At 45.6% G+C, this 22,522-nt stretch overlaps 1 protein-coding gene across 4 annotated transcripts in view; it reads right to left on the bottom strand.

The window, feature by feature from the left end:
* Positions 1–959: 959 nt before the first annotated feature.
* ACAD9 (acyl-CoA dehydrogenase family member 9) overlaps positions 960–22,522 on the bottom strand; it is a 63,791-nt gene continuing 42,228 nt past the window's right edge. The window contains exons 8-18 of one of the 4 annotated variants that reach the window (XM_036445538.2): positions 21,246–21,319; positions 8,896–8,971; positions 7,232–7,302; positions 6,453–6,572; positions 6,075–6,203; positions 5,002–5,081; positions 4,084–4,210; positions 3,773–3,850; positions 3,134–3,262; positions 2,335–2,407; positions 960–1,509 (exon numbers count right to left, since the gene is read on the bottom strand). In XM_036445538.2, the coding sequence (XP_036301431.1) occupies positions 1,409–1,509; positions 2,335–2,407; positions 3,134–3,262; positions 3,773–3,850; positions 4,084–4,210; positions 5,002–5,081; positions 6,075–6,203; positions 6,453–6,572; positions 7,232–7,302; positions 8,896–8,971; positions 21,246–21,319 (1,058 nt within the window). In that variant the 3' untranslated portion in view covers positions 960–1,408. The remainder of the gene's footprint in view (positions 1,510–2,334; positions 2,408–3,133; positions 3,263–3,772; positions 3,851–4,083; positions 4,211–5,001; positions 5,082–6,074; positions 6,204–6,452; positions 6,573–7,231; positions 7,303–8,895; positions 8,972–21,245; positions 21,320–22,522) is intronic. The other 3 variants (XM_036445541.2, XM_036445539.2, XM_045584163.1) reach the window with 3 other exon arrangements.

Raw genomic sequence — 22,522 nt, 5'->3', positions numbered from 1 at the left:
TTTGTGCAAAACGCCTCCTTGCCAACATTTAAGAACTTTGAGTTTATGCCCAATCGGTGTGGTTCAGTGGTTGAATATCAACCCACGAACCAGGAGGTCATGGTTCGATTCCTGGTCAGGGCACATGCCGAGTTATGAGCTCAATTCCCTGTGTGGGGTATGCAGGAGGCAGTTGATCAATGATTCTCCTTCATTGTTGATGTTTCTATCTCTCTATCCCTCTCTGAAATTAACAACAAAATATATATATAAAAAGAACTTTCAGTTTCATTGGAAACTTATTTCTAAAATCACAATATTTGTGAACTTTTACTCTTAGAAGATTAGCTACCAAAACCCTGGCAGAATGTTCAGGCCAACCCTATTATGCCAGGTCAGGTCTCAGCATTCCCAATCTACTCCTTGCCTTTTCTTTCATCATGCAGACTGCGATTTATACTTGGAGGAAAAGGAGTGAGCCTTCTCCTCCCATCTCGAGGCTTTTTGGGGGGAACCCCAAGCCACCCTAGACCAAAGCTTGAAACCTGCCAGTGTGCTGGGACCCAGTACATACAGCAAGTAACAGCAGAAGGAAGCCTGGAGAAATGCAAAGGCCTGTTAGTGCCACCTAAAGATAACTTTTGTCCCCATTTCAAAACTAGAGGGCAATCCTTGCAAAGAAAGCAGAAGAAAAGCCCAGGTGGGAACAAGCATATGTTGTCATGAACCAAGAAATGCTGTTTTCCAGCTATCACCTGAGAGGACCAAAGATAGGACTCATAACCCCGGTAGCCCTGCAGTGGGAACCTGCTCCTCAGCTTTCAAGGCCTTCTCACAGGTTGAGGACAAAAGAGACAGAGCCATCACTAAAGGGTAGTTCTTAAGTTCATGCTATCATCCATTAAAGGTTGGTTCTGAGAAAAAACATGATTAGAAGAGTAAATACAAACTTTTTTTGTTAAAAAAGAATATAAAGGCACAAGTATATTTTCCTTCTAGTCTGAATGAACGACACATACACAGCTTTCAAGCTATTTCTTGGGAAAGGTGTAATCTAGTAGAAATGGCCGTCCACGCCCAAAACAGATCCCCACAGGCTCATGCCACAGAGGCAGCAGCAAGAGCCCCCGTTTCCATTCTGAATTCTCCTAAACTAATAGCGTATGCTCTAATTCCAGGTCTCAGCAACTCCATTCTCTCTCTATTCATCTCCCTTTAGAACCTGGGATGATCATGTTAGGCAGCAGTGCTCACAGATCAAGCCTAGAAGAGGCTTCCCCAAGGTAAGAGAAAGACCTTCAGGTGAAGACTGGGAAGAAAGTTCGACTTAAAATAACCCCAAGCCCAACACCTTCTGGAAAAGGCGAATTGTCTAGCAATAGGCTGTGGCCTGACGGCTGGCGGCAACAGTGACCACTGTCTCTCTGCTTCAGGACGTCCGGTCCAAAGGGTGGGCACAAATGTATGCTCGCCTCTCTAGGACCTGCTGGGACACTTTCTTGATCTGTTCATCTAGATTTTCTGGAGAATCTGGAAAGGAAAGGAGACAGGGGTTGATCTTTCTGCATTGTGACAATAGGAATATTGCTAGAACAGTTTTCCTAACTGCTTGTGGGTATCCCCACTACCCCTCAAAGCCCCCAGGGAGTGATTCTGGGCTGTACATATAGGCTTTACTCTGAATAACAAAGGGCTCATCTTGTTAATCCCTAAAAACTCTAAATCCTATGGGAGAAGGCACTTGGTCAATGCGATGCAAGCCTATTATTACAGGAGAAACCATCTCGTCATCTCCATAGCACACTAACAGTCAGGTCAGCACTGTGGAGGGTGCCTGAACAGCACCCTGAGCCAGAACCTACACAGAATTATGTGCCCCTCTCAACAATCTCTTAGCAACAGAGCTGGGCTCCATTGGGACACGTGATGTGAAGCCTTGAGGCCAGCAGGACTGTAATGGTCAGAGGAGAATTTAAGCTATACATTCAAAGCCATGGCCATAGGAGCATTCCAGACTGAGCAATGGTCTAGGACAGCATCCCAGGACATCTGTGAGGGGGCAGCTTCCTCTCCACCGCAGGGTTGGAATGAAAAGGCAGGAGAACTGTCTTCTTCCTTTGTGAACCTTCACTGTGCTGATGCCGCAGGGCCCGCACAAGGGCTCCGGCAGAGCTTTATCTGCAGATCCATGCTCCTGCCCTGCTGCCGGTGCAGGTCTTACTCAGCCCTCACTCACGACAGAAGTCTGTGAGGACCAATAGGCCCTGAGAGCCTGACAGGGTCCAGAAAAAGCTCACCATCAACAGTTGCCTAGAAGCAGACCCTTTCCTTCCTCCCCAAAACAACCCTACTCACACTTGTCCAGCTGAGATAAGGTGAAGAGATTCTGGCAATAAGCTTCTGTGCAGAAGATGTTGGCCAACAGAACCTGCCAGAACCGAGGTCAGAGAGAACCTTGAGATCTCTGGGCCATAGGGCTCCCCTCCCTGGTGACTGACCTCTAAACTTCAAAGAACCACTGGGCAGCTTGGTGGGGGTCAAGAAGCGTGGCTCAGAAGTCACACAATCTTAGGTATTAATTCCAGCCCAAAGCCAAACTAGCTCTGTCTCAAGAGCAAATTACTCAACATTTCTGAGCCTCAGTTTCCTCCGCTGTGAGAGAGACATCACAATTCCTATGGCCACTGGCTACTGTGAGTCTGTGTACATGAAGACCAAATCCACTGCAGGCGCTGAGTGCCCCACCAGCAGGGTGAGGACAGCCAAGGTGAGGGAGCTGGGTTTAGGACTCCCTACTCACCCACCTTTTCTCTCAGATGGGAAAATAAAAGGGAGTGGCTTTGTGTTCTGAGCAGACATGGACCCTCCCTCCCATCGGAACTTCAGTACTCACCACAGGCCACAGCCACAACTCAGCAAACCCACCAGCCTCCAGGCCAACTGCTGCACGGACCCTGCACTTTACTCTCACTCTCTGGGACTACAACTGGGATGCCAAGCCTCTTGACTTGCCCAGCCCCTCCCACTTAAGACTGCTAAATTGGATCATGCCACTCAATCTTCCCATCTCCCAACAACCTGGCCTCAGTTAAATGCACAGGACAAAACTCCTGTGTGTGGACAGGCAGAGCAGCACAGGACAGAGCAGGCTCACCTCATGGTCATGGTTCCGGAGTCCTGCTCGCATAGAGCGGCTGGCCCGAGACAGCACAGCTGTCATGCCGTACAGGTTGATGAGGATGTTGGCCACCCGCTTCAAGACCATCTGCTCCTCCACAATGGTCTGGGAACACAGAGCCCGGGGGGGGGGGGGGGGGGGAGAAGGCACCCCGTTACCTGTGACCCCATCCCCCGCATTGCTCCCTGGGCACATTTCACACCTCTGAGCCTCATTTTATGCCTGGAGATTGTGAGAAGTTGGCTCACGGTAGCTGCCTGTTTTCCTTTCCCTATGTCTAGATTTGGGCAAGGGTAAAGGTAAGATCAAGTCCCAGGAACCTGGCTGAGACCAGAGCCAGGCTTAATACATCTTCAGCCGCAGAGCCTCTCAGATCAGGTCATGAGATTCAGGCCCTGTGGAGCCTCTCTTCATCTGGAGGGGGCTCCCCAGCAGGGCACCCACCCATCACCCCTGCCTCCCCATTCCACCCCTCCAATGGTGAGTAGATTTCTTCCTGGGCTTGGTTCAAAAGGTGAACACTTGGTAAAACATTATCTCATAGATGCTGGCCCCATTTTCCTGACCCCACAGGTGGAGGGCCTGCCACTCCTGGGCCTGGAGGGGCCTGACTACCTTGCCAAAGCGGAGCAGCAACGTCTCCACAGTGCGGCCAAAGTAATACACGTTCTCCTCGAGCTTGTTGGCGCTGTCCTGGAAGCAAGAGGAAAGGACTCAGCACAGCACCGCCTCCCCATGGTGCCATCCTGTCCCACATGGCAGGGGCTCCAGGGCCAGGCCTGGCTGACATGCAGGCTATTCTCCATTGTGAGGGTGGAGACAGGACATCAGCTGTCCCTCAGACTGACTGGTCCTCCCCACTCCCCTGGTCACATCCCTTCTGGGAGAAAGATACCGGACAGGCCATACCTTCTGGGCTCACTCACCGCAACACTGGGGTGCACGACTCCAAGGTCCCCTGTCAGTCCCAGGTCCACGGTTCGGCCAAAGGAGTCCCGAAGCCTCCGGCCAACGGTCTCCAGGACAGTGGTCACATTGCCCCGCTTAAGCTCGCTGCAGAAAGCCCATGCCCCGTGACCTGAGGCCCTGCTGTCCTCCCCACAGCAACAAAACCCCACCAATAGGTACCCCAGAGCTCTAGGGCTCCCATTCCTTCTCCCTGACTATGCAAAGTCATAAAGTGCCAATCCAGGCCCAATATGACCTTCCCCTAGTCTGGGCATGCTGGGCACCTGGCTGCAGGCTGAGCCTGGCCAGCCTGTCCGAGAGCAGCTAGTCTCCTCCAAGGTGGAGCCATTCTCGCGCTCCCTCCACAAGGAGCTGAGCCACAGCCAACTTCCAGGTCATTCTTTTCCAGTAAGTATTCTGCAATATGTATTGAGCAACCTATTCTTGGGCTCCAGCAGTGGTTTCTAATTGCCCTGGCCTCAGGATGGGGATTGAAAGGAGCAAGAGGGGGTGAGAACAAGGGAGGGAGAAAAGAAACAAATTGTTCTTGCGTTGGCCTTGGAGGGGCACCTCTTGTGTTTAAGCAGCACCTCTCCTTCCCAGATCCTGAAAACGAAAATCCCTGCAGCCTGGGAAACAGGAACTGCCCAGGGAGTGAGCCCATGGGCAGGGCAGTGAGGGCGTCCCTGAGCAGCTGGCTCCTCCTGCCACCCTCAAATAATGGCCGAGCTCTGGAGTCTGGCTTTCAAGGCCCAACACTCACTGACCATGGCTCCTGCCCACCTTCCCTCTCTCCAGCCAGGCAGTGAATGGGCTCAGCTCTTCAAGGCCATGCTGCTCATCCCCTCTTGTTTTCCCAGGTGGGACCCGAGGAGCAGAGTGGGAATGGCACCTACTTGATCCTTGCTGTCAGGATGCGTCCGGCGTGCTGCAGGCCTGTCAGGGCAATGTACATCCGGAGAATTTCATTGGTTCCCTGTGGTCAGCAGTACAGAGGTCAAAAGCTGCCCCATGGAAGTTAGCCCCAGCATCCTGCATGTGCGACTAGGTGGACTGTGCTACTGCCTGCTCGCTTACACCGTGGAAGCTATTCAAGCAGGGCTATAACCTTTTATAGTTTCCACTGCCCTGAGTAAAGAACCAAGGTCCTGTATAACCTGGCTGCTTGTCTCCTTTCCATTCCCTCCTCACCTGCTCCGTCACCTGCCCCAGCTCATCAAGCAGGACTGGCCAATACTCCCACAAAGGTTTGCTTATTCTACCTCCATTCGCTTAGAAGGGGCAGGTAAGCTCCTGTCTGGGCCTACTCAGGATGCTCTACTTCCCTGTGGTTGGTCCATAGAGTCCTCCCCTATGCCTGGTCAAAGTCCTTTCTGCCTTCAAGTGTAATTGCTTCATAAGACTTCAGTCCCTGAGGAGAGATGCACCTCTGTCCCTCACTCCCTGGTATCCTGGTTTCCTCCTGGCTCAGTCAGTGACCACTGGCACCCCAAAGAAGGGATGTGTCTGAGGTGTCTCTGTGTCCCCCACCCCTAGATTTCTTCCCCACCCAGGACCCTCTCAGTACCTTTAGGCTTGTGAATTCATGGGGGACAGCAATTAGAGAGCAAGAACTGCAAGGCTGGGAAAGCCCTCAGAGATGACCCTCCTAAGCTCCCTCAATATACTGAGAAAAAAACCCAGACCCGTACAGAGCTTCTTATGAGAAGATCTCTGCTTGTCCCACCACAGCTGGCAAAAGCGACTTGGCAAAGACCTGCGGCGGTTTGCCAGGAGGTGGTAGGCTCAACAGAAGGCCCTTGGAAGCGAGACCCTGGGTGAAATGCTTGGCCTCTCAGTCTGCAGAACAGGATCTAGACAGGGTTGTGAGGAGGGTTAAATGAGAACGCAGAAGCCAGCCTGGGCCCAGAACCAGGAGGCTCAGGGGGTCCATGGCAGAATGAGGTGGGTCTGGTATCAGGGCACGCACCTCAAAGATGAGCAGGATGCGGGTGTCACGTAGCATGCGCTCGTATGGGTAGTCCCTCATGTAGCCGGAGCCCCCGAGGATCTGCAGCGCCTCACTCACGCACTGCCAGGCAGCCTCTGAGCTGAACACCTGCCACAGACCCGGGAGAAGGTTAGTGCCAACTTCCTTCCAAAAGGAGGGCCTTAGGACATGGGCAGAGTGGCTGGGGATGGAATGGGAGGCTCAACAGAGAAATGGGCTTTGAGATGAGACCGAACAAGGCAGGAGCTCTGATGGTCACAGTCTCATTGGATGAACTCTGGCAAGTCTTTTATCTTCCTTGGTCACACAGTAGCTAAGGAGCTTTCCTCAGCTCCCTGCAGGCTGTGCTGAGATTACCTTCACCATGGCAGCCTCGATGGAACAGTCAGGAAACCCTGGTTGGTCCAGCATCCCTGCAGTGAGGTAGGCCATACTTTCCATTACATAAGCCTTCTGCGCCATCAAGGCAAACTTTTCCTGGAGTGTTAATAAATAAATAAATAAATAAATAAGCATTTTACATGTGCTGAGAATCAAATATGCCAACCAGCAGAGAAGGTAATTAAGTCCAAAGCCTCACACTAAACAAGAGAACTGAGCCTGAGCATTCACATAAGGGTGTCACATTCCTGGCCAGGTGTAAGTCCTTTTCCCTGGCTCCTCCACCAACCACCAACCACCACTGTAGTAACTGGAACCTCCTCCTCAGCCTCCCTTTGCTACAGACTCAGGTCATTTACCTCACCTGTCAAATACCCTGTCCCTCAAGGCCCTTCAGAGCACAGCCTTAACTTACCTCTCCAGCCACTTTTGCACATACTCTACGCCCCAGCAAGCAAAGCAGAGCTTCTTGCTTTTCCAAACACACCAGATACTCTCCAACCTCTAGCATTATGGTCCTGGCCTAGCATCCCTCCTTTGGATTCTGCTTTGAAATCCTATTTGCCTTTCAGGGTCTTTTTATATACCAGCTTCTCTATAAAGTCCCTTCCACAGTAGTGGTCTCTAAAAGTGGATAAAATAGTCCTAGCTTGTTTGGTTCAGTGAACAGAGCATTGATTTGCAGACTGAAGGGTCCTGGTTTGATTCTGGTCACAGTGAAATCCATACAGGGCCACTTGTACAATCTTTAGTACCTGAATTAATCCAAATTCACTGAGGCTCCTGTTGAACTGCTTCCTCGTGCAGGCATATTCTGCAGTCATTTCTGAAGAACAGAGTTTAAAAGAACAATTTTCTGGGTGTCCTACGATAATTTACTAAGGCTGTCATTATCACCTTCCACCCCTCAGGCGGAAACTATGTGGAACAGTCTGCTGAGACAAGCCCCCTGAAAGACCGAGCCTCTGCTTTCTAGCGAAGCCAGGCTGGAGGAGGGCTGTCCTCGCAGTGGTGCCCCCAGCACACAGGACAGACGTGAAGCACAATTTGAAGTTAGACATAGGTCTGAGTCTGGCACTTTTTCTTACCAGCTGGTATCCCAAAACAAGTGACTTCACCTCCCCCAATAATACCACCGACCTCACAGAGTTGTGAGGACTGCATGGTGCAGGTGGAAGGCGCCTAGCACCAAGTCGTGTCCCCATAAATGCCCTGGGCAGAAGCAGGGGCTGGCTCACACCAGTCACAGCTGTTCATCCCCAAATCAGGAAGGCCTATGGCTTCAAAGTGCACAAATGTGAATGCAAGCTGCATCATGGTCCCAGCTGCAAAGGCATCCAACTGAATAGAGCAGCATCCCACCCAGTCAGCAGTCCCTGCCCTACAGTCGGTACTCTCCAAACATTCCCACCGCTATGATCCAATCACAACTGCTTCTCAAGATGGGCTCAGATGGTAAACAGGTACCCCCACTCACACATTTCCGGGACTTAGGATATCATCATTCTACATCCTTTGGGAAGAAGCTGGCCATGAGCACCCCCAAAAGCTCTTGTACTGAAGAATTTCCAGATGCGAAAGAAATCCGGAGTAGCTCAGCAGAGACAAGCCCTGAGCTTGGAGTCTGACAGGATCAGCTTTTAGGCCCAGGAACATGGCCTTGGGCAAAACCCTTACCCTCTCTGAGCACCAGTCTCCTCATCTATAAAGAAAGGTAAGAACCCAAAGCAAAGCCTTCCCATCCCACCTTGCCCTGAACTCTGAGGAACTTCATACGCACTCAGTGTATGCAGCCCTTAGGTATCTCCCACCATCCATAGCCAGTGTTCCCTGCATTTCCCACAAAACTAATATAGTAATTATGTTCCATGCCCAACAAAAACCCTACAGGGCTATTTTAAGTTTACTGGCAAAGGAAAATCCTGAATTCAGGCATCATAACAGAAAAAACAAAGGGAAGATTGACAGGCTGAGAGATCTGGGTTCCAAACCTGATCCCACTCTACACCCACTGTGGAAACAGTCACCTACAAAACGGGGAGAATCAGGGCTAATGTTTACAGGTGTCTGGTTCACACTTGGATGCTCACTAAGTAGCTCTGCTCCTAGTGGTCAGAGCAGTTACCCCGTTCATCTCTGACAAAATGTCCACTCCCCTCCTCCTATCCTTTCTGAGCAGGTAAAATAGAGGAGTGCTGAAACATGGACACTCACTCTTTGGGGACAGACCAAATACCAAATACCAAATACCAAATACCAAATACATTCTTTGATCTAAATCACAGCCCAGGTCCTAAACTTGAGTGAGACTGTATGCCCAGTGTTCTGACTCAGCACCAGTCTGCTGTGAGCACATGGCAGTTTCCAGGCTGAGGGGCAAGACTGTACCACAAAGGGTTCCTGTCCCTTATTTACCTACCGATTAATTTCTTGAGCATCCCAGCCACAGCGCTGCCCATGCTGAACCGCCCACTGTTGAGGATGTTCATGGCCACCTGCAGAGAAAGCATGGGCTCACTGTGGACTCCACTCCCTCAGAGTCCTGCTTGCCCATATTGTGCTGGGAACAGCCCAAGAGCCTGGAGGACTGAAGGTGACAGACCACACAGTGCTTGTCTATTTTTGCCAGAAGGTTTGAAAACAAAAGATAAGTCCCTGGCCGGCACCGGTTTGGCTCAGTGGTAGAGCGTCGGTCTGCGGACTGAAAGGTCCCGGGTTCGATTCCGGTCAAGGGCATGTACCTTGGTTGCGGGCACATCCCCAGGAGGGGGTGTGCAAGAGGCAGCTGGTCGATGATTCTATCTCATCGACGTTTCTAACTCTCTATCCCTCTCTCTTCCTCTCTGTGAAAAATCAATAAAAATATATTAAAAAAAAAAAAAAGATATGTCCCTGAAGAACTCTGTGCCAGCACTTGGGTTGAGTTAATCATCTTGCCAGTGATCACTGCGCAGGGAGAGAGCACAGTCCCAACATTTCCAAACAAGGTCACACCATCACTGCTATGGTTGTCACAAACAACATGAGTCACCTCCTCAAAAAGGAACTGAATAACCTCATTCCAAAAGAACATATGAATCCTTAGTCCCCGGGGAAAGGAGAGTAACTAAGACTTACTGGGTACATGCTGCAAGCTACTTACACCTTACCAACATTACTTCAGCATCAGGGTTCTCACTGTACAGACGCTCCCAAGACACACAGCAAACATCTGCCTGCATGTAGGCCTATGCTCTCTCCACTGAACCAGCCCCTTACACTGCACGACATGCTCCTCCTCCATCAAATCCCTACAATGACATATTTCTTAAGGAGCTTTGTCAGTTTCTCTCCTCTTTACCAATTTTAACTTCCTACCTAATGCAGATGATGGGTGGCTTGTGATGAGGGACAGGCATACATATATACAAAGATATATGCCAAACAATGTGGTTTTGAGTAGAAAAGAAGTGAAAACTCTATTAAATTCCCAGTCCCGAGAACCTGGTAACATTCAACTTGGCCTCACTACATGAAGCAATACTATTCAGTATTAAACACTTACAACAATACACATTTACTGGCATATAAAGATTATGTGGATCCCCAAGTAGAAAAATTCATTTGATGTGAACCCTGAGAAGGAATTTTTGCGCTGAAATAGATTTCCCATGGTTAACCAAGGGCCCAAGTTTTATAAGTAAGAGCCTAGCAGGCATTTGCTGACAGGGGCTCGTCCTGTACTTTATACCTCGAAGAACCTCAGACCAAACCCCTGCAGGGAAACCCTGGTTTGTTCTTTTACCAAGGGGCTGAAATCTGCCCTGTCCAATCAGAACTGCACATTTTGGACACCTCATTTATATAAAACAGACCTAATTGAGAGCCTGGGTGACAACTTTTGCAGTAAAAGAGGGCCTCCCCTTTGTCTCAGTGAAACACAATTTAGACTGCTCCTTGAATCTGTGTCTCCTGGGTTGCAGCTCCTTTTGCTCAAATAAATGCTTTTAATTCTTTTTGATAGTCTAAAATTAAATTTGGTTTACATTGGGATTATTGATAAATGAAAAAATGCAGACTATAGTTCGCTTCACACCAGATTTAAGAGATGAATGGTCTTCATAAAAATCTAGAAAGATAATCACAAAAATGTGAAAAATGAATGCCAATTCTCTTGGGGACAGGTTTCAGAATTCATTTTTTTTCTCTTTATCTATATTCTCTAATTTGCATATCTTCTGGGTGACAAACAAACTTATCACTGCACACAGACTGCTGCTCCCATGTTTATCTTTCCACCTCCACCACCATTTGTTTCACATCACCGAGTAGCATTTATCTGATTCTCAAGACATGGGAAGAAAGGTATTATTTTGTTCTCTACTTCATAGCCAAGGGAGCAGGGGATCTCACCAGGGTAAAGATAGGTACCTAGGTGATTCAGTAAATTAGATCAGGGCAACCACAACAACATTTAAAAGCAGGTAATGGAGGGGCGGAGCTTGAAGATGGCAACTGAACAGTCAGACTTGTTCTGACTCTGGTCCCAGAATAGACAAAAGTAGCGTCTGAGCAGCTCAGGGAATGTTGACTGGCAGCTGAGGGGCAGCGGAGTTCTCAAAGAAGGTAGGGAGCTGTCCGCTGGACAGGATTTCCTGGCCGGGTGGCCAGCACTGCCGCGGCGGCGGAGGTGGCGGCGAGCTGAGGGCTGCGGCTCGGGGGCTCCGCCACCTTACCAGGAAAGGAGTAGCTTCTCTGAGGCCTGGAAAACCCCCGCGGAGAGGTCCATCAAGCAGCTGAGAAGCCCGAATCGGCGCAGACACGTGGATTCAAGGGAGGTCTTCTGTCACCCACGGAAAGCTCAGAGTTTGTGGGGATAGCCTGAGGGTTCCTGGTCCTGGGGCGCAGGCAACCATAGCCAGAGCTCCGGCGAGGCCCCGCCTCCACTGTAGCAGGGAGCACCTGCTGAGCTGAGCCCAAAGAAGGCTGCAGCGACACCTAGTGCTGGGTTTGATGTAAGCTTCCCCAGAAGCAGGATTAAAAAAAAAAAAAAAAAAAAAAAAACCAGGGGACACGGGACAGAGTGTTAAGAATCGCGGCTGTCCCGCCAAGGACGGAACATCTGGACACCTTGGCGCCTGACCCCCTTCACCCCCTAGCTTCGGAATACTAGGGAAGGACTGCCCAGTTGGGCATATCCTGGAAATTGCAGGGGGAAATTGCCTTCCTGGAAACAAGGGATCGGAGCCAGAAGAGATAGTCTGGGAGCCAGCTGGCACCCTGCCAGCTAGAGCCATAGAGAAAGAAGAAGACCAGAGCAACCAAAAAGACTGGGAGGTCAAACCGGAAACACTGACACCTAAGAGCTGAATTACAAACCGCCTTTTTTTTTTTTTCCCCTTTTCTTTTTTCTTTTAATTAATCAAAAATAAATGGACACTAATAACTAAGATATAGCCTACTTAAAATTAAGGATTACCTTACAAAACTGAGGTGCAGTGGAATGCTGGGAACTGCAAGACTGTCTGGTCCAAGAATCAGGAGTGCCAAATACATTAACTGAGGAAGTGAATGACCACTACTGGACATTTTTATGCTAATTTTACTATTCTTTATTTTATTTTCATTTTTTACATCTTTTATTTAATTTTCATCTTTTCATATCTTTTACTTAAGAAATAAATTTTTTTCCTTACTTGATTTTACCTTTTCAATTATTACATTTTTCAATCTCTATCATCATTATTACTACTGCTATTTTGCAATTTTTGTTTCTTTTTTTTTCTTTCTTTCTTTTTTTCTTTCTTCTCCAGTACCATTTTATTTTTTCTTTATTTTACATTGGGAGTAACCTTCATTCTATTTTAATCTCTAGTATAGCATCATTCAACCCTATCTCAATTCAACCTTTACACCATCACTCTCTTACTAAACTTTACCCTTTAGTCTACAGTTTATCCTATCCCTTTCCAGCTTTAGTTTTTCCTCTACTCTTTCTGTATACCCCCTGCTAAAGCTCTCACTATACTTATAGACCTAAGTTCCAACCCCTGATCCAAGTGTACAAATACCGATCTCTGCACTATATTATCTAGTTAAAAAACAAACAAACAAACAAACAAACAAAAAAACTGTTCTCCCCTCTATCCTTTTTGCATTGTTTGTGTGAAGGTTGATTATTGTGAATTTTTATGCTTTTTAGTGAAGTTGTTATGCTTATTCCTGTATTGTTATTATTGCTCTGTATTTTTTTTTTAAATCCCCTGTTTTTGTTTGTTTCTTTTACTTCTGTATATCATAGCCTTACTTAATAATAGTGGAGTCTGGTGCGGCCAGGCCCGGAGCAGCGGCTGCCAGGCTGGGAGCGGTGAGGCCCGGAGCAGCCGGGTCTGGTGCAGCCAGGCCCGGAGCAGCGGCTGCCAGGCTGGGAGCGGCCAGGCCCGGAGCAGCCGGGTCTGGTGTGGCCAGGCCCGGAGCAGCGGCTGCCAGGCTGGGAGCGGCCAGGCCCAAAGCAGCGCCTGCCAGGCTGGGTGCGGCCAGGCCCAGAGCAGCGGCTGCCAGGCTGGGAGCAGCCAGGCCTGGAGAAGCCGGGTCTGATGTGGCCAGGCCCGGAGCAGCAGCTGCCAGGCTGGGAGCAGCCAGTCCCGGAACAGCCGGAACAGCCGGGTCTTGTGCGGCCAGGCCCGGAGCAGCAGCTGCCAGGCTGGGAGCGGCCAAGCCCGGAGCAGCCGGGTCTGGTGCGGCCAGGCCCGGAGCTGCAGATGCCAGGCTGGGAGCAGCCAGGCCCGGAGCAGCCGGGTCTGGTGTGGCCAGGCCCGGAGCAGCGGCTGCCAGGCTGGGAGTGGCCAGGCCCGGAGCAGCCGGGTCGGGTGCGGCCAGGCCCGGAGCAGCAGCTGCCAGGCTGGGAGCGGCCAGGCCTGGAGCAGCCGGGTCTGGTGTGGCCAGGCCCGGAGCAGCAGCTGCCAGGCTGGGAGCGGCCAGGCCCAGAGTAGCCGGGTAGGGTGCGGCCAGGACTGGAGCAGCAGCAGCCAGGTCCAGAGCAACTAGGTCGGGAGCGACGGTGACCAGACCCGGAGCAGTTGGTTGTGGAACGAACCAGAGCAACAGAGGCCAGTCCCGGAGCAGCCAAGCCCGGAACAGCTCGCTCCTCGCCTGCCCCTGCCCCACGGCTGCCTCTCAGACATGGCTGGAAACTTTTGTGGGAACTTGAGGGTCTGCTGAATCAAGTGATGAAGGCTTAGATCTGGATGTGTTGAGTTAGTATAGGGCTGGGGTGTTGACCTGTGAGTGCCTTGGGTGGGGCCTGGATGAGGCTGGTTGACCTATTTGGAAATGTCTTTTGTGTGAAATGTATCATTGGGCATGTGGTGATATTATTGATATGAGAAAATGCTAAGTAACTGATTTACTATCTGAAAAGGGATTTACTATCGGGGAAAGGGAGGGAGGAAGAGACTGAATATAAACTGCACCTATGGATGAGAAAATGGGGGATGGGGATGGGGCGGAGGGTGGGGTGGGAACCTGGTGGATGGAGGAAGAAATGAGGAACCTTTGTAACAATATGAACAATAAAGATTGATTTAAAAAAAAAAATAATAGTGGACATTGTAGTTTGTATTAATCTCCAAGTATTGTTATTGGCATTGGCTGGGTTCAGAGGTTGTTCTATGGCAATTTTCTCCACATATATATAGTTTGTTTCCCATTTCTCTTTTAGTTTGCTGCTGCTGCTGCTGCTGCTTCTTCTTCTTCTTCTTCTTCTTCTTCTTCTTTCTCTCTCTCTCTCTCTCTTTTTTCTCCACATATATATAGTTTGTTTCCCATTTCTCTTTTAGTTTGCTGCTGCTGCTGCTGCTGCTTCTGCTGCTTCTTCTTCTTCTTCTTCTTCTTCTTCTTCTTCTCTCTCTCTCTCTCTCTCTCTCTCTCTCTCTTTTTTCCCCTGTTTTCCAACTTCATTTTGTCATTACTTTTTTTCTTCTTTTTCTATCTCTTTATCCCTCTTTTTTTTTATTTACTTAATTTTTTTTAATTTTAATTAAAAAAAAAATTTTTTTAATTTCTCTTTATTTTATTTTTACCTTTCTTCCATCTCTCCTATCCCCTAAGTTGCCTTTCTCTAGTGGTCACCTTTATTAGAGGTTATTAATACTGTAAATACATTCCGGTTAAGTGCCTCTTGTGTTGTACCTGGTATTGTTGTATTTTGTACTTTTAAATCAACGCAGGAGAAGGAACACCACATAACCAGACATCCTGAAAAGAGAGGCCATGGGGAGACAAAAACATAGTCTGCACGTGAAAGAAAAGCAGGCATCACCAGAAAAGGAAGTAAACAAGTCAGAGGCAAGCAGCCTACCAGAGCAAGAATTCAGAGTAATGATCATAGGATGGCTAAAAAGAATGGAAGAGAAATTTGGCAATAGCCAAGAAGAAATGAGGAAGAACCATGAGGAACTGAAGAAGAGCCATGAGGAACTGAAGAAGAACCAAGAAAAAATGAAAAATGACATCGCTACCATGAAGAACTCAATAGAAAGCATCAAGAGTAGACTAGATGAAGCAGAGGGCCGCATCAGTGAGCTAGAAGATAAGATGGAAAAAAATACCCAAGTAGAGCAACTTCTAGAAAAAAAGATTAAAAAGCAGGAGGAGAGCCTACGGGAGCTTTGGGACAATACAAAACAAAATAATATTCGAATAATAGGGGTTCCAGAAGGAAAGGAAACTGAGGTAGACATGGAAAAAGTATTTCAAGAAATAATGACAGAAAACTTTCCTGAAATAGAGAAGAAAAAAATCACACAAATCCAAGATGCTCGCAGAGTCCCAAGCAAAATGAATCCCAGAAGACAGTCTCCAAGGCACATTATAATTAAATTGGCAAACAACATCGACAAAGTAAGAATCTTAAAAGCAGCCAGAGAGAGACAGAAAGTTACATACAAAGGAACCCCCATCAGACTAGCAACTGATTTCTCAACAGAAACTTATCAGGCCAGAAGGGAATGGGATGAAATATACAAAGTCATGCAAAGTAAAGGTCTGAATCCAAGAATACTGTACCCAGCAAGGCTATCAATCAAGATTGAAGGGGAAATCAGGAGCTTCACAGACAAAAAAAGACTGAAGGAATTTATCTCCACCAAACCAGCAATGCAAGAAATGCTAAAGGGTCTAATGTAAAAATAAAGAAATAAGAAGTGAAGAAGGAACACGGTATAGAATAAAAATGGCGTCAAATGAGTACCTATCAATAATAACCTTAAATGTAAATGGATTAAATGCTCCAATCAAAAGATATAGGGTAACAGATTGGATAAGAAAACAAGACCCATACATCTGTTGTCTACAAGAAACCCACCTCAGAAAAAGAGATGCTCACAGACTGAGGGTGAAGGGATGGAAAAAAGTTTTCCAGGCAAATGGAAATGAAAAAAAAGCTGGGGTAGCAATACTTATATCTGACAAATTAGATCTCAGAGTGAAGGACATAATAAGAGATAATGAAGGCCACTTCATAATACTAAAGGGAACAATCCAACAAGAAGAAATAACCCTCGTAAATATATATGCACCCAATACAGGAGCAACCAAATATATTAAAAAACTGCTGGAGGACATTAAGAGAGAGATTAATAGCAATACAATCATAGTAGGAGATTTTAATACCCCACTGTCACCCTTCGACAAATCATCTAAACAAAAAATCAGCAAAGAAATATCAATCCTAAATGACTCACTAGACCAGATGGTATTAATTGACATCTTCAGAACACTGCACCCCAAAGCCACAGAATATACATTCTTCTCAAGTGCACATGGGACATTCTCAAAGATAGACCACATTTTGGGACATAGGCAAAGTCTCTTCAAATTCAAGAAGACAGAAATCATATCAAGTATCTTCTCAGACCATAATGGCATAAAACTGGAAATTAACTGCAATAAAAATAATCCAAAGAAATCAAACACATGGAGACTAAACAGCATGCTATTAAACAAGGATTGGGTTACCAGAGAAATCAAGGAAGAAATTAAAAACATCCTGGAAACAAATGACAATGAAAACACAACAATCCAAAATCTATGGGACACAGCAAAAGCAGTTTTGAGAGGGAAGTTCATATCCTTACAAGCCTATTGCAAAAAACTAGAAAAAAGGGTAACAGATGATCTAACTCTACAACTCAAAGAGTTAGAAAAGGAGCAACAAGAAAAGCCCAGTGTAAGCAGAAGGAAGGAAATAACAAAAATCAGAGCACAGATAAACGACATAGAGACCAAAAAAAAATACATAAGATCAACAAAACCAAGAGCTGGTTCTTTGAAAGAATAAACAAGATAGATGGACCTCTAGCCAGGCTAACCAAGAAACAAAGAGAGAGGACCCAAATAAACAAAATCAGAAATGAAAGAGGTGAAATAACAACAGACCCCACCGAAATACAACAGATTGTTACAAAATACTACGAACAACTCTATGCCAACAAACTGAACAACCTGGAGGAAATGGACATATTCCTAGAAAAATACAAACTTCCAAAACTCAATCAGGAAGAATCTAAAAATCTCAATAGACCAGTGTCTTGGGAAGAAATTGAAACAGTCATCAAAAAGCTTCCAGCAAACAAAAGCCCAGGGCCAGATGGCTTCACAGGAGAGTTTTACCAAACATTCAAGGAAGAACTAAAACCTATCCTCCTCAGACTATTCAAAAAAATCCAAGAGGAAGGAACACTTCCAAACTCCTTCTATGAAGCCAGCATCACCCTAATACCAAAACCAGATAAAGACAACTCAATGAAAGAGAATTACAGGCCAATATCCCTCATGAACATAGATGCCAAAATCCTCAACAAAATTCTAGCAAATCGTCTCCAGAAGAACATCACAAAGATCATACACCATGACCAAGTAGGATTTATTCCAGGAATGCAAGGATGGTACAATATCCGCAAATCAATAAATGTGATACATCACATAAACAAATTGAAAGATAAAAATCATATAGTTATATCAATTGATGCAGAAAAAGCATTTGATAAAATCCAACACCCTTTCCTGATAAAAAACTCTTAACAAGGTGGGAGTACAAGGATCATACCTCAAAATAATAAAAGCCATATATGATAAACCCACGGCCAACATTATACTCAATGGGCAAAAACTAAAACCATTCCCTCTAAGAACAGGAACAAGACAGGGATGCCCACTCTCGCCACTCCTGTTTGACATAGTACTGGAAGTACTAGCCATTGCAATTAGACAAGAGGAGGAAATAAAAGGCATCCAAATTGGAAAAGAAGAAGTAAAGTTATCCTTATTTGCAGATGACACGATATTGTACATAAAAAACCCAAAAGATTCCATTAAAAAACTAATTGACTTAATAAATGAATTTGGCAATGTAGCAGGATACAAAATTAATGCCAAGAAATCCATGGCATTTCTATACACCAACAGTGAAACTACAGAAACAGAGACTAAAAAAGCAATTCCATTTACCATCGCACCAAAAAAATTAAGATACCTAGGAATAAATTTAACTAAGGAAGTAAAGGACCTATATGCAGAAAACTACACGACACTGAAAAAAGAGATAGAGGAAGATGTAAGGAGATGGAAGAACATACCATGTTCATGGATTGGTAGAATCAACATCATCAAAATGTCCATACTTCCTAAAACAATCTATAGGTTCAATGCACTCCCCATTAAAATACCAACGGCATATTTCACTGACCTAGAAAGAACTCTCCAAAAGTTCATTTGGAACAATAAAAGACCCCGAATAGCCACAGCAATCCTGAGAAAGAAGGGTAAAGTAGGAGGGATTTCAATACCAGACTTCAAACTGTATTACAAAGCCACTGTTCTCAAAACAGCCTGGTACTGGCACAAGAACAGACATATAGATCAATGGAATAGAATTGAGAACCCAGATATCAACCCAAATCACTATGCTCAATTAATATTTGACAAAGGAGGCACGAATATACAATGGAGTCAGGACAGTTTCTTCAATAAATGGTGTTGGGAAAATTGGACAGACACATGCAAAAGAATGAAACTAGATCACCAACTTACACCATACACAAAAATAAACTCAAAATGGATGTAGGACTTAAACATCAGACAGGAAACCATAAAAATACTAGAAGCATCCATGGGCAGCAAAATCTCAGACACATGCCAAAAGAACTTCTTCACTGGTACTACCCCTAGGGCAATGGAAGCTAAAGAGAAAATAAACAAATGGGACTACATAAAAATAAAAAGCTTTTTTACAGCAAAAGAAACCATCAACAAAACAACAAGAAAACCCAATGTGTGGGAGAACATATTTGCAAATGTTACCACTGATAAAGGTTTAATCTCCAACATCTACAAACAGCTGATACAACTAAATAAAAGGAAGATGAATGATCCAATTAAAAAATGGAAAATGGACCTAAATAGAATATTTTCAAAAGAATACAGAAGGAAGGCCAAAAGACACATGAAAACATGCTCAAAGTCACTAATTATCCGAGAGATGCAAATCAAAACAACAATGCGGTACCATCTCACACCTGTCAGAATGGCCAACATCAACAAATCAACAAACAACAAGTGTTGGCGAGGTTGCGGAGAAAAAGGAACCCTCGTGCACTGCTGGTGGGAATGCAGACTGGTGCAACCACTGTGGAGAACAGTGTGGAATTTCCTCAAAAAACTGAAAACGGAACTCCCATTTGATCCAGTAATCCCACTCCTAGGAATATATCCCAAGAAACTAGAAACACCAATCAGAAAGGATATATGCACCCCTATGTTCATAGCAGCACAATCTACAATAGCCAGAATTTGGAAACAGCCTAGGTGCCCGTCAGCAGATGATTGGATCCAAAAACTATGGTACATCTACACAATGGAATACTATGCTGCCATAAAAAAGAAGGAATTCTCATCATTTGCAGCAACCTGGATGGAATTGGAGAACATCATGCTGAGTGAAATAAGCCAATCAATGAAAGAGAAACACCACATGACCTCACTCATTTGTGGATAATAAAGATCATTATAAACTGATGAACCAAAAGATAGATACAGAGACAGTAAAGCAACAAGCAGATTGTCAAATTTCAGCGGGAAGGGGAGGAGGAACTGGGGGAGATAAAAGATCAACTGAGGGACTTGTATACATGCATATAAGTACAACCAATGGACATAAAGCTCTGAGGAGGGAGGGGATGTGTGGGAGGGAGGGAGGGGGAAAAAATCAATAAAATATGTAAAAATAAATTAATTAATTAATTAAAAAAATAAATAATAATAATAAAAAAAAAGTAACAGCAAAAAAAATAAATAAATAAAAGCAGGTAATGGCCGAAACCGGTTTGGCACAGTGGATAGAGCATCAGTCTGCGGACTGAAAGGTCCCAGGTTCGATTCCGGTCAAGGGCATGTACCTGGGTTGCGGGTACATCCCCAGTAGGGGGTGTGCAAGAGGCAGCTCATCGTTGATTCTCTCTAATCATTGATGTTTCTAACTCTCTATCCTTCTCTCTTCCTCTCTGCAAAAAAATCAATAAAATATATTTTTTAAAAAGCAAAAAAAAAAACAAAAAACAGGCAATGGATTTAAAAAGACGTTTTTCCAAAAACTGCAAATAAACACATGAAAAGATGCAGTAATAGTCATTAGAGAAATGCAAATCAACCCACAATAGGATATGACATCACACACTAAGATGGCTATAATTTTAAAAATAGACAATAATCAGTGTTGATGAGGATGTGCAGAAATTAGATCCCTCATACATTTATGACAGGAATGTAAAGTGGTGCAGCCACTGTGGAAAATAGCCGGGTAGTTCCTCAAAAAGTTAAATGCACAGTCACCATATGACGCAGAAATTTTACTTTTAGGTAAATACCCAAAAGAACTGAAAACATATTGTTCACACCAAAACTTGTACATGAATGTTCATAGCAGCATTATTGATAATGGCCAAAGGGTGGAAACAATCAGAAGGTCCATCAGCTGATGAATGAATAAACAAAATGTGGTCTATCCATACAATGGAATATTACCCAGCCTCTGAAAGGAATAACAAACGCTACCACTTGAATAAACTTTGAAAACGTAATACTACATGAAAGAAACCAAACACAAAAGGCCACATATTTATAACATTTATATATATGTTCAAAATAGGCCAATCCATAAAAACAGAAGTTAATGTAGTGATTGCCAAGGGATGAGGGAAACTGGAAATGGGAGGGATGGCATTTTTTTCTGGGGTGATGGAAACGTTCTGGAATTAAATCATGGTGATGGTTGCACAACATAGTGAATATACTAAAAACAACCAATGTGTACAATAGGAAACCGTGAATTTTATGTTATATGAATTATCTGTCAATAAAAATATAATAATAAATTTGACTCAAAAACAAAACATCTTGGGGCTTCAGGACCCAGGGCTAGTCACTGGATAACCTGTGTTTCTCCATTGCCACTGGCCTGCTTTATCATGTGTGCTGGAGGGAATCCTGTCCCTACTCAAGGCAAACAAAGCCTCACAGATTAATGAAGAGACTTGGTTCTAACCACACACTTCCTCTTCTGGGAGGCAATTTCCCCCCTTCCCACTTTGCCGATTTCCCAAAGGAGAACCACACATGGTCGCCTGGCCAGCACAGGCTGGTCTGCTACAAGCAGGGACGATACAGAAAGTTAAGGCCAGCAAACAACATCATGAAACTGCACAGCAGTCACAGGAACTGCTGCCAACAACTCACCTTAAACCCACCTCCAACTTCTCCTAGGACATTTTCAATGGGCACCTTGGTGTTTTCAAAATGGACTTCACAGGCTGAAACACACAAAATTAAAGACTTTAGATGGAAACTACTCTGCACTTGCTCACAGGCATGAAATTCATCCATTCATCCATTCATTCTACCTCTACTGACAGGACAGGACTGAAAGACCGGTTTCTGTCCACGTGCAGCTCATACTTTAGTCAGGGAGATAAACTATAAACAATACATTACAACATTGTGTTAAGTGAGACAGATTAAATACAGCACTGTAACAGAAATGAAGTTGGAGGGGCATGGGTATACTATTTTTACTAAGGGTTTATGTTAGACTTTTCTAAGATGAAATTTGAAGAATGAGAAAGAGCCAGAAACAGAACAAAAAAGCTAGGTCCCCACTGCAAATGGGAGTATCGGTCCCATTTCACTCTGCTTAATGCAGCCAAATCCTGCATTGTGGCTCTGTGGAAGGAACAGATTTGCCTTTCTCTACCCACAATGCCAGGTTTGGTCATGTGACTTGCTGCGGCCAGGCGCATGGAGCTAACAACATGAGCAGAGAGGCCTTCAATGTGCTGATCCAGTCTGGCTTGACTGCTAGGGCTCTTACGATCTGCTGTGAGAATGCACTCCAGCATATTTAAGAGAACAAATGGCGCACCTCACTCCAGCATATTTAAGAGAACAAATAGCGCACCTGAACCCAGCCCACAGCACCTGGTAACCATGGGAGAGAAACAAACGCCCAGTCCAGGGGCGGTTTCTCAGGCGAGTTATGCAGTGATGGATGACTAGAAGACCTTACAGTGAACATGCACCTGGCGTGTTGGGAAGTGGAGGTCAATGTGATGAGAACAATTAGGTAAGCATGGCAGGGGTGAGGGAAGAAGGAGGGGAAAGAAGAGAGGCAGTCTTCTCCCTGTGTTCTCTGGAATAGTGTGCTTTTGAATGTTATATTATAAAGAAATGGCTCCTGGCAACTGATGCCAGAGAAAAGCCAAGCAGCAGCCAAACCAGTGTGGGCAACCAAGTTTGCTAACCTAATCTATGATTATAACTGTGTTCAAATAGCCTAGTTGTAAAATACAATGAAATACTCATCTCTCTGGCCACTGGGTCTCATGTATGGCTTAAGCACATGGGCTGTGAGGCCAAGGCCCTTCTCCTAACAGCTCTTATTCCTTCACAGGCTGCTGGGTGTGAGGACCCTTTTTCCCTCTCTGACATCATCTTGTGCCCCTTAACCCATCCCCACC

The sequence above is a fragment of the Pipistrellus kuhlii genome, unplaced genomic scaffold, assembly GCF_014108245.1.
Source record: "Pipistrellus kuhlii isolate mPipKuh1 unplaced genomic scaffold, mPipKuh1.p scaffold_m20_p_2, whole genome shotgun sequence".
Taxonomy (NCBI): domain Eukaryota; kingdom Metazoa; phylum Chordata; class Mammalia; order Chiroptera; family Vespertilionidae; genus Pipistrellus; species Pipistrellus kuhlii.
Note: the sequence above shows the minus strand (reverse complement) of the source record. Positions and strands in the feature narration are given on the sequence as shown.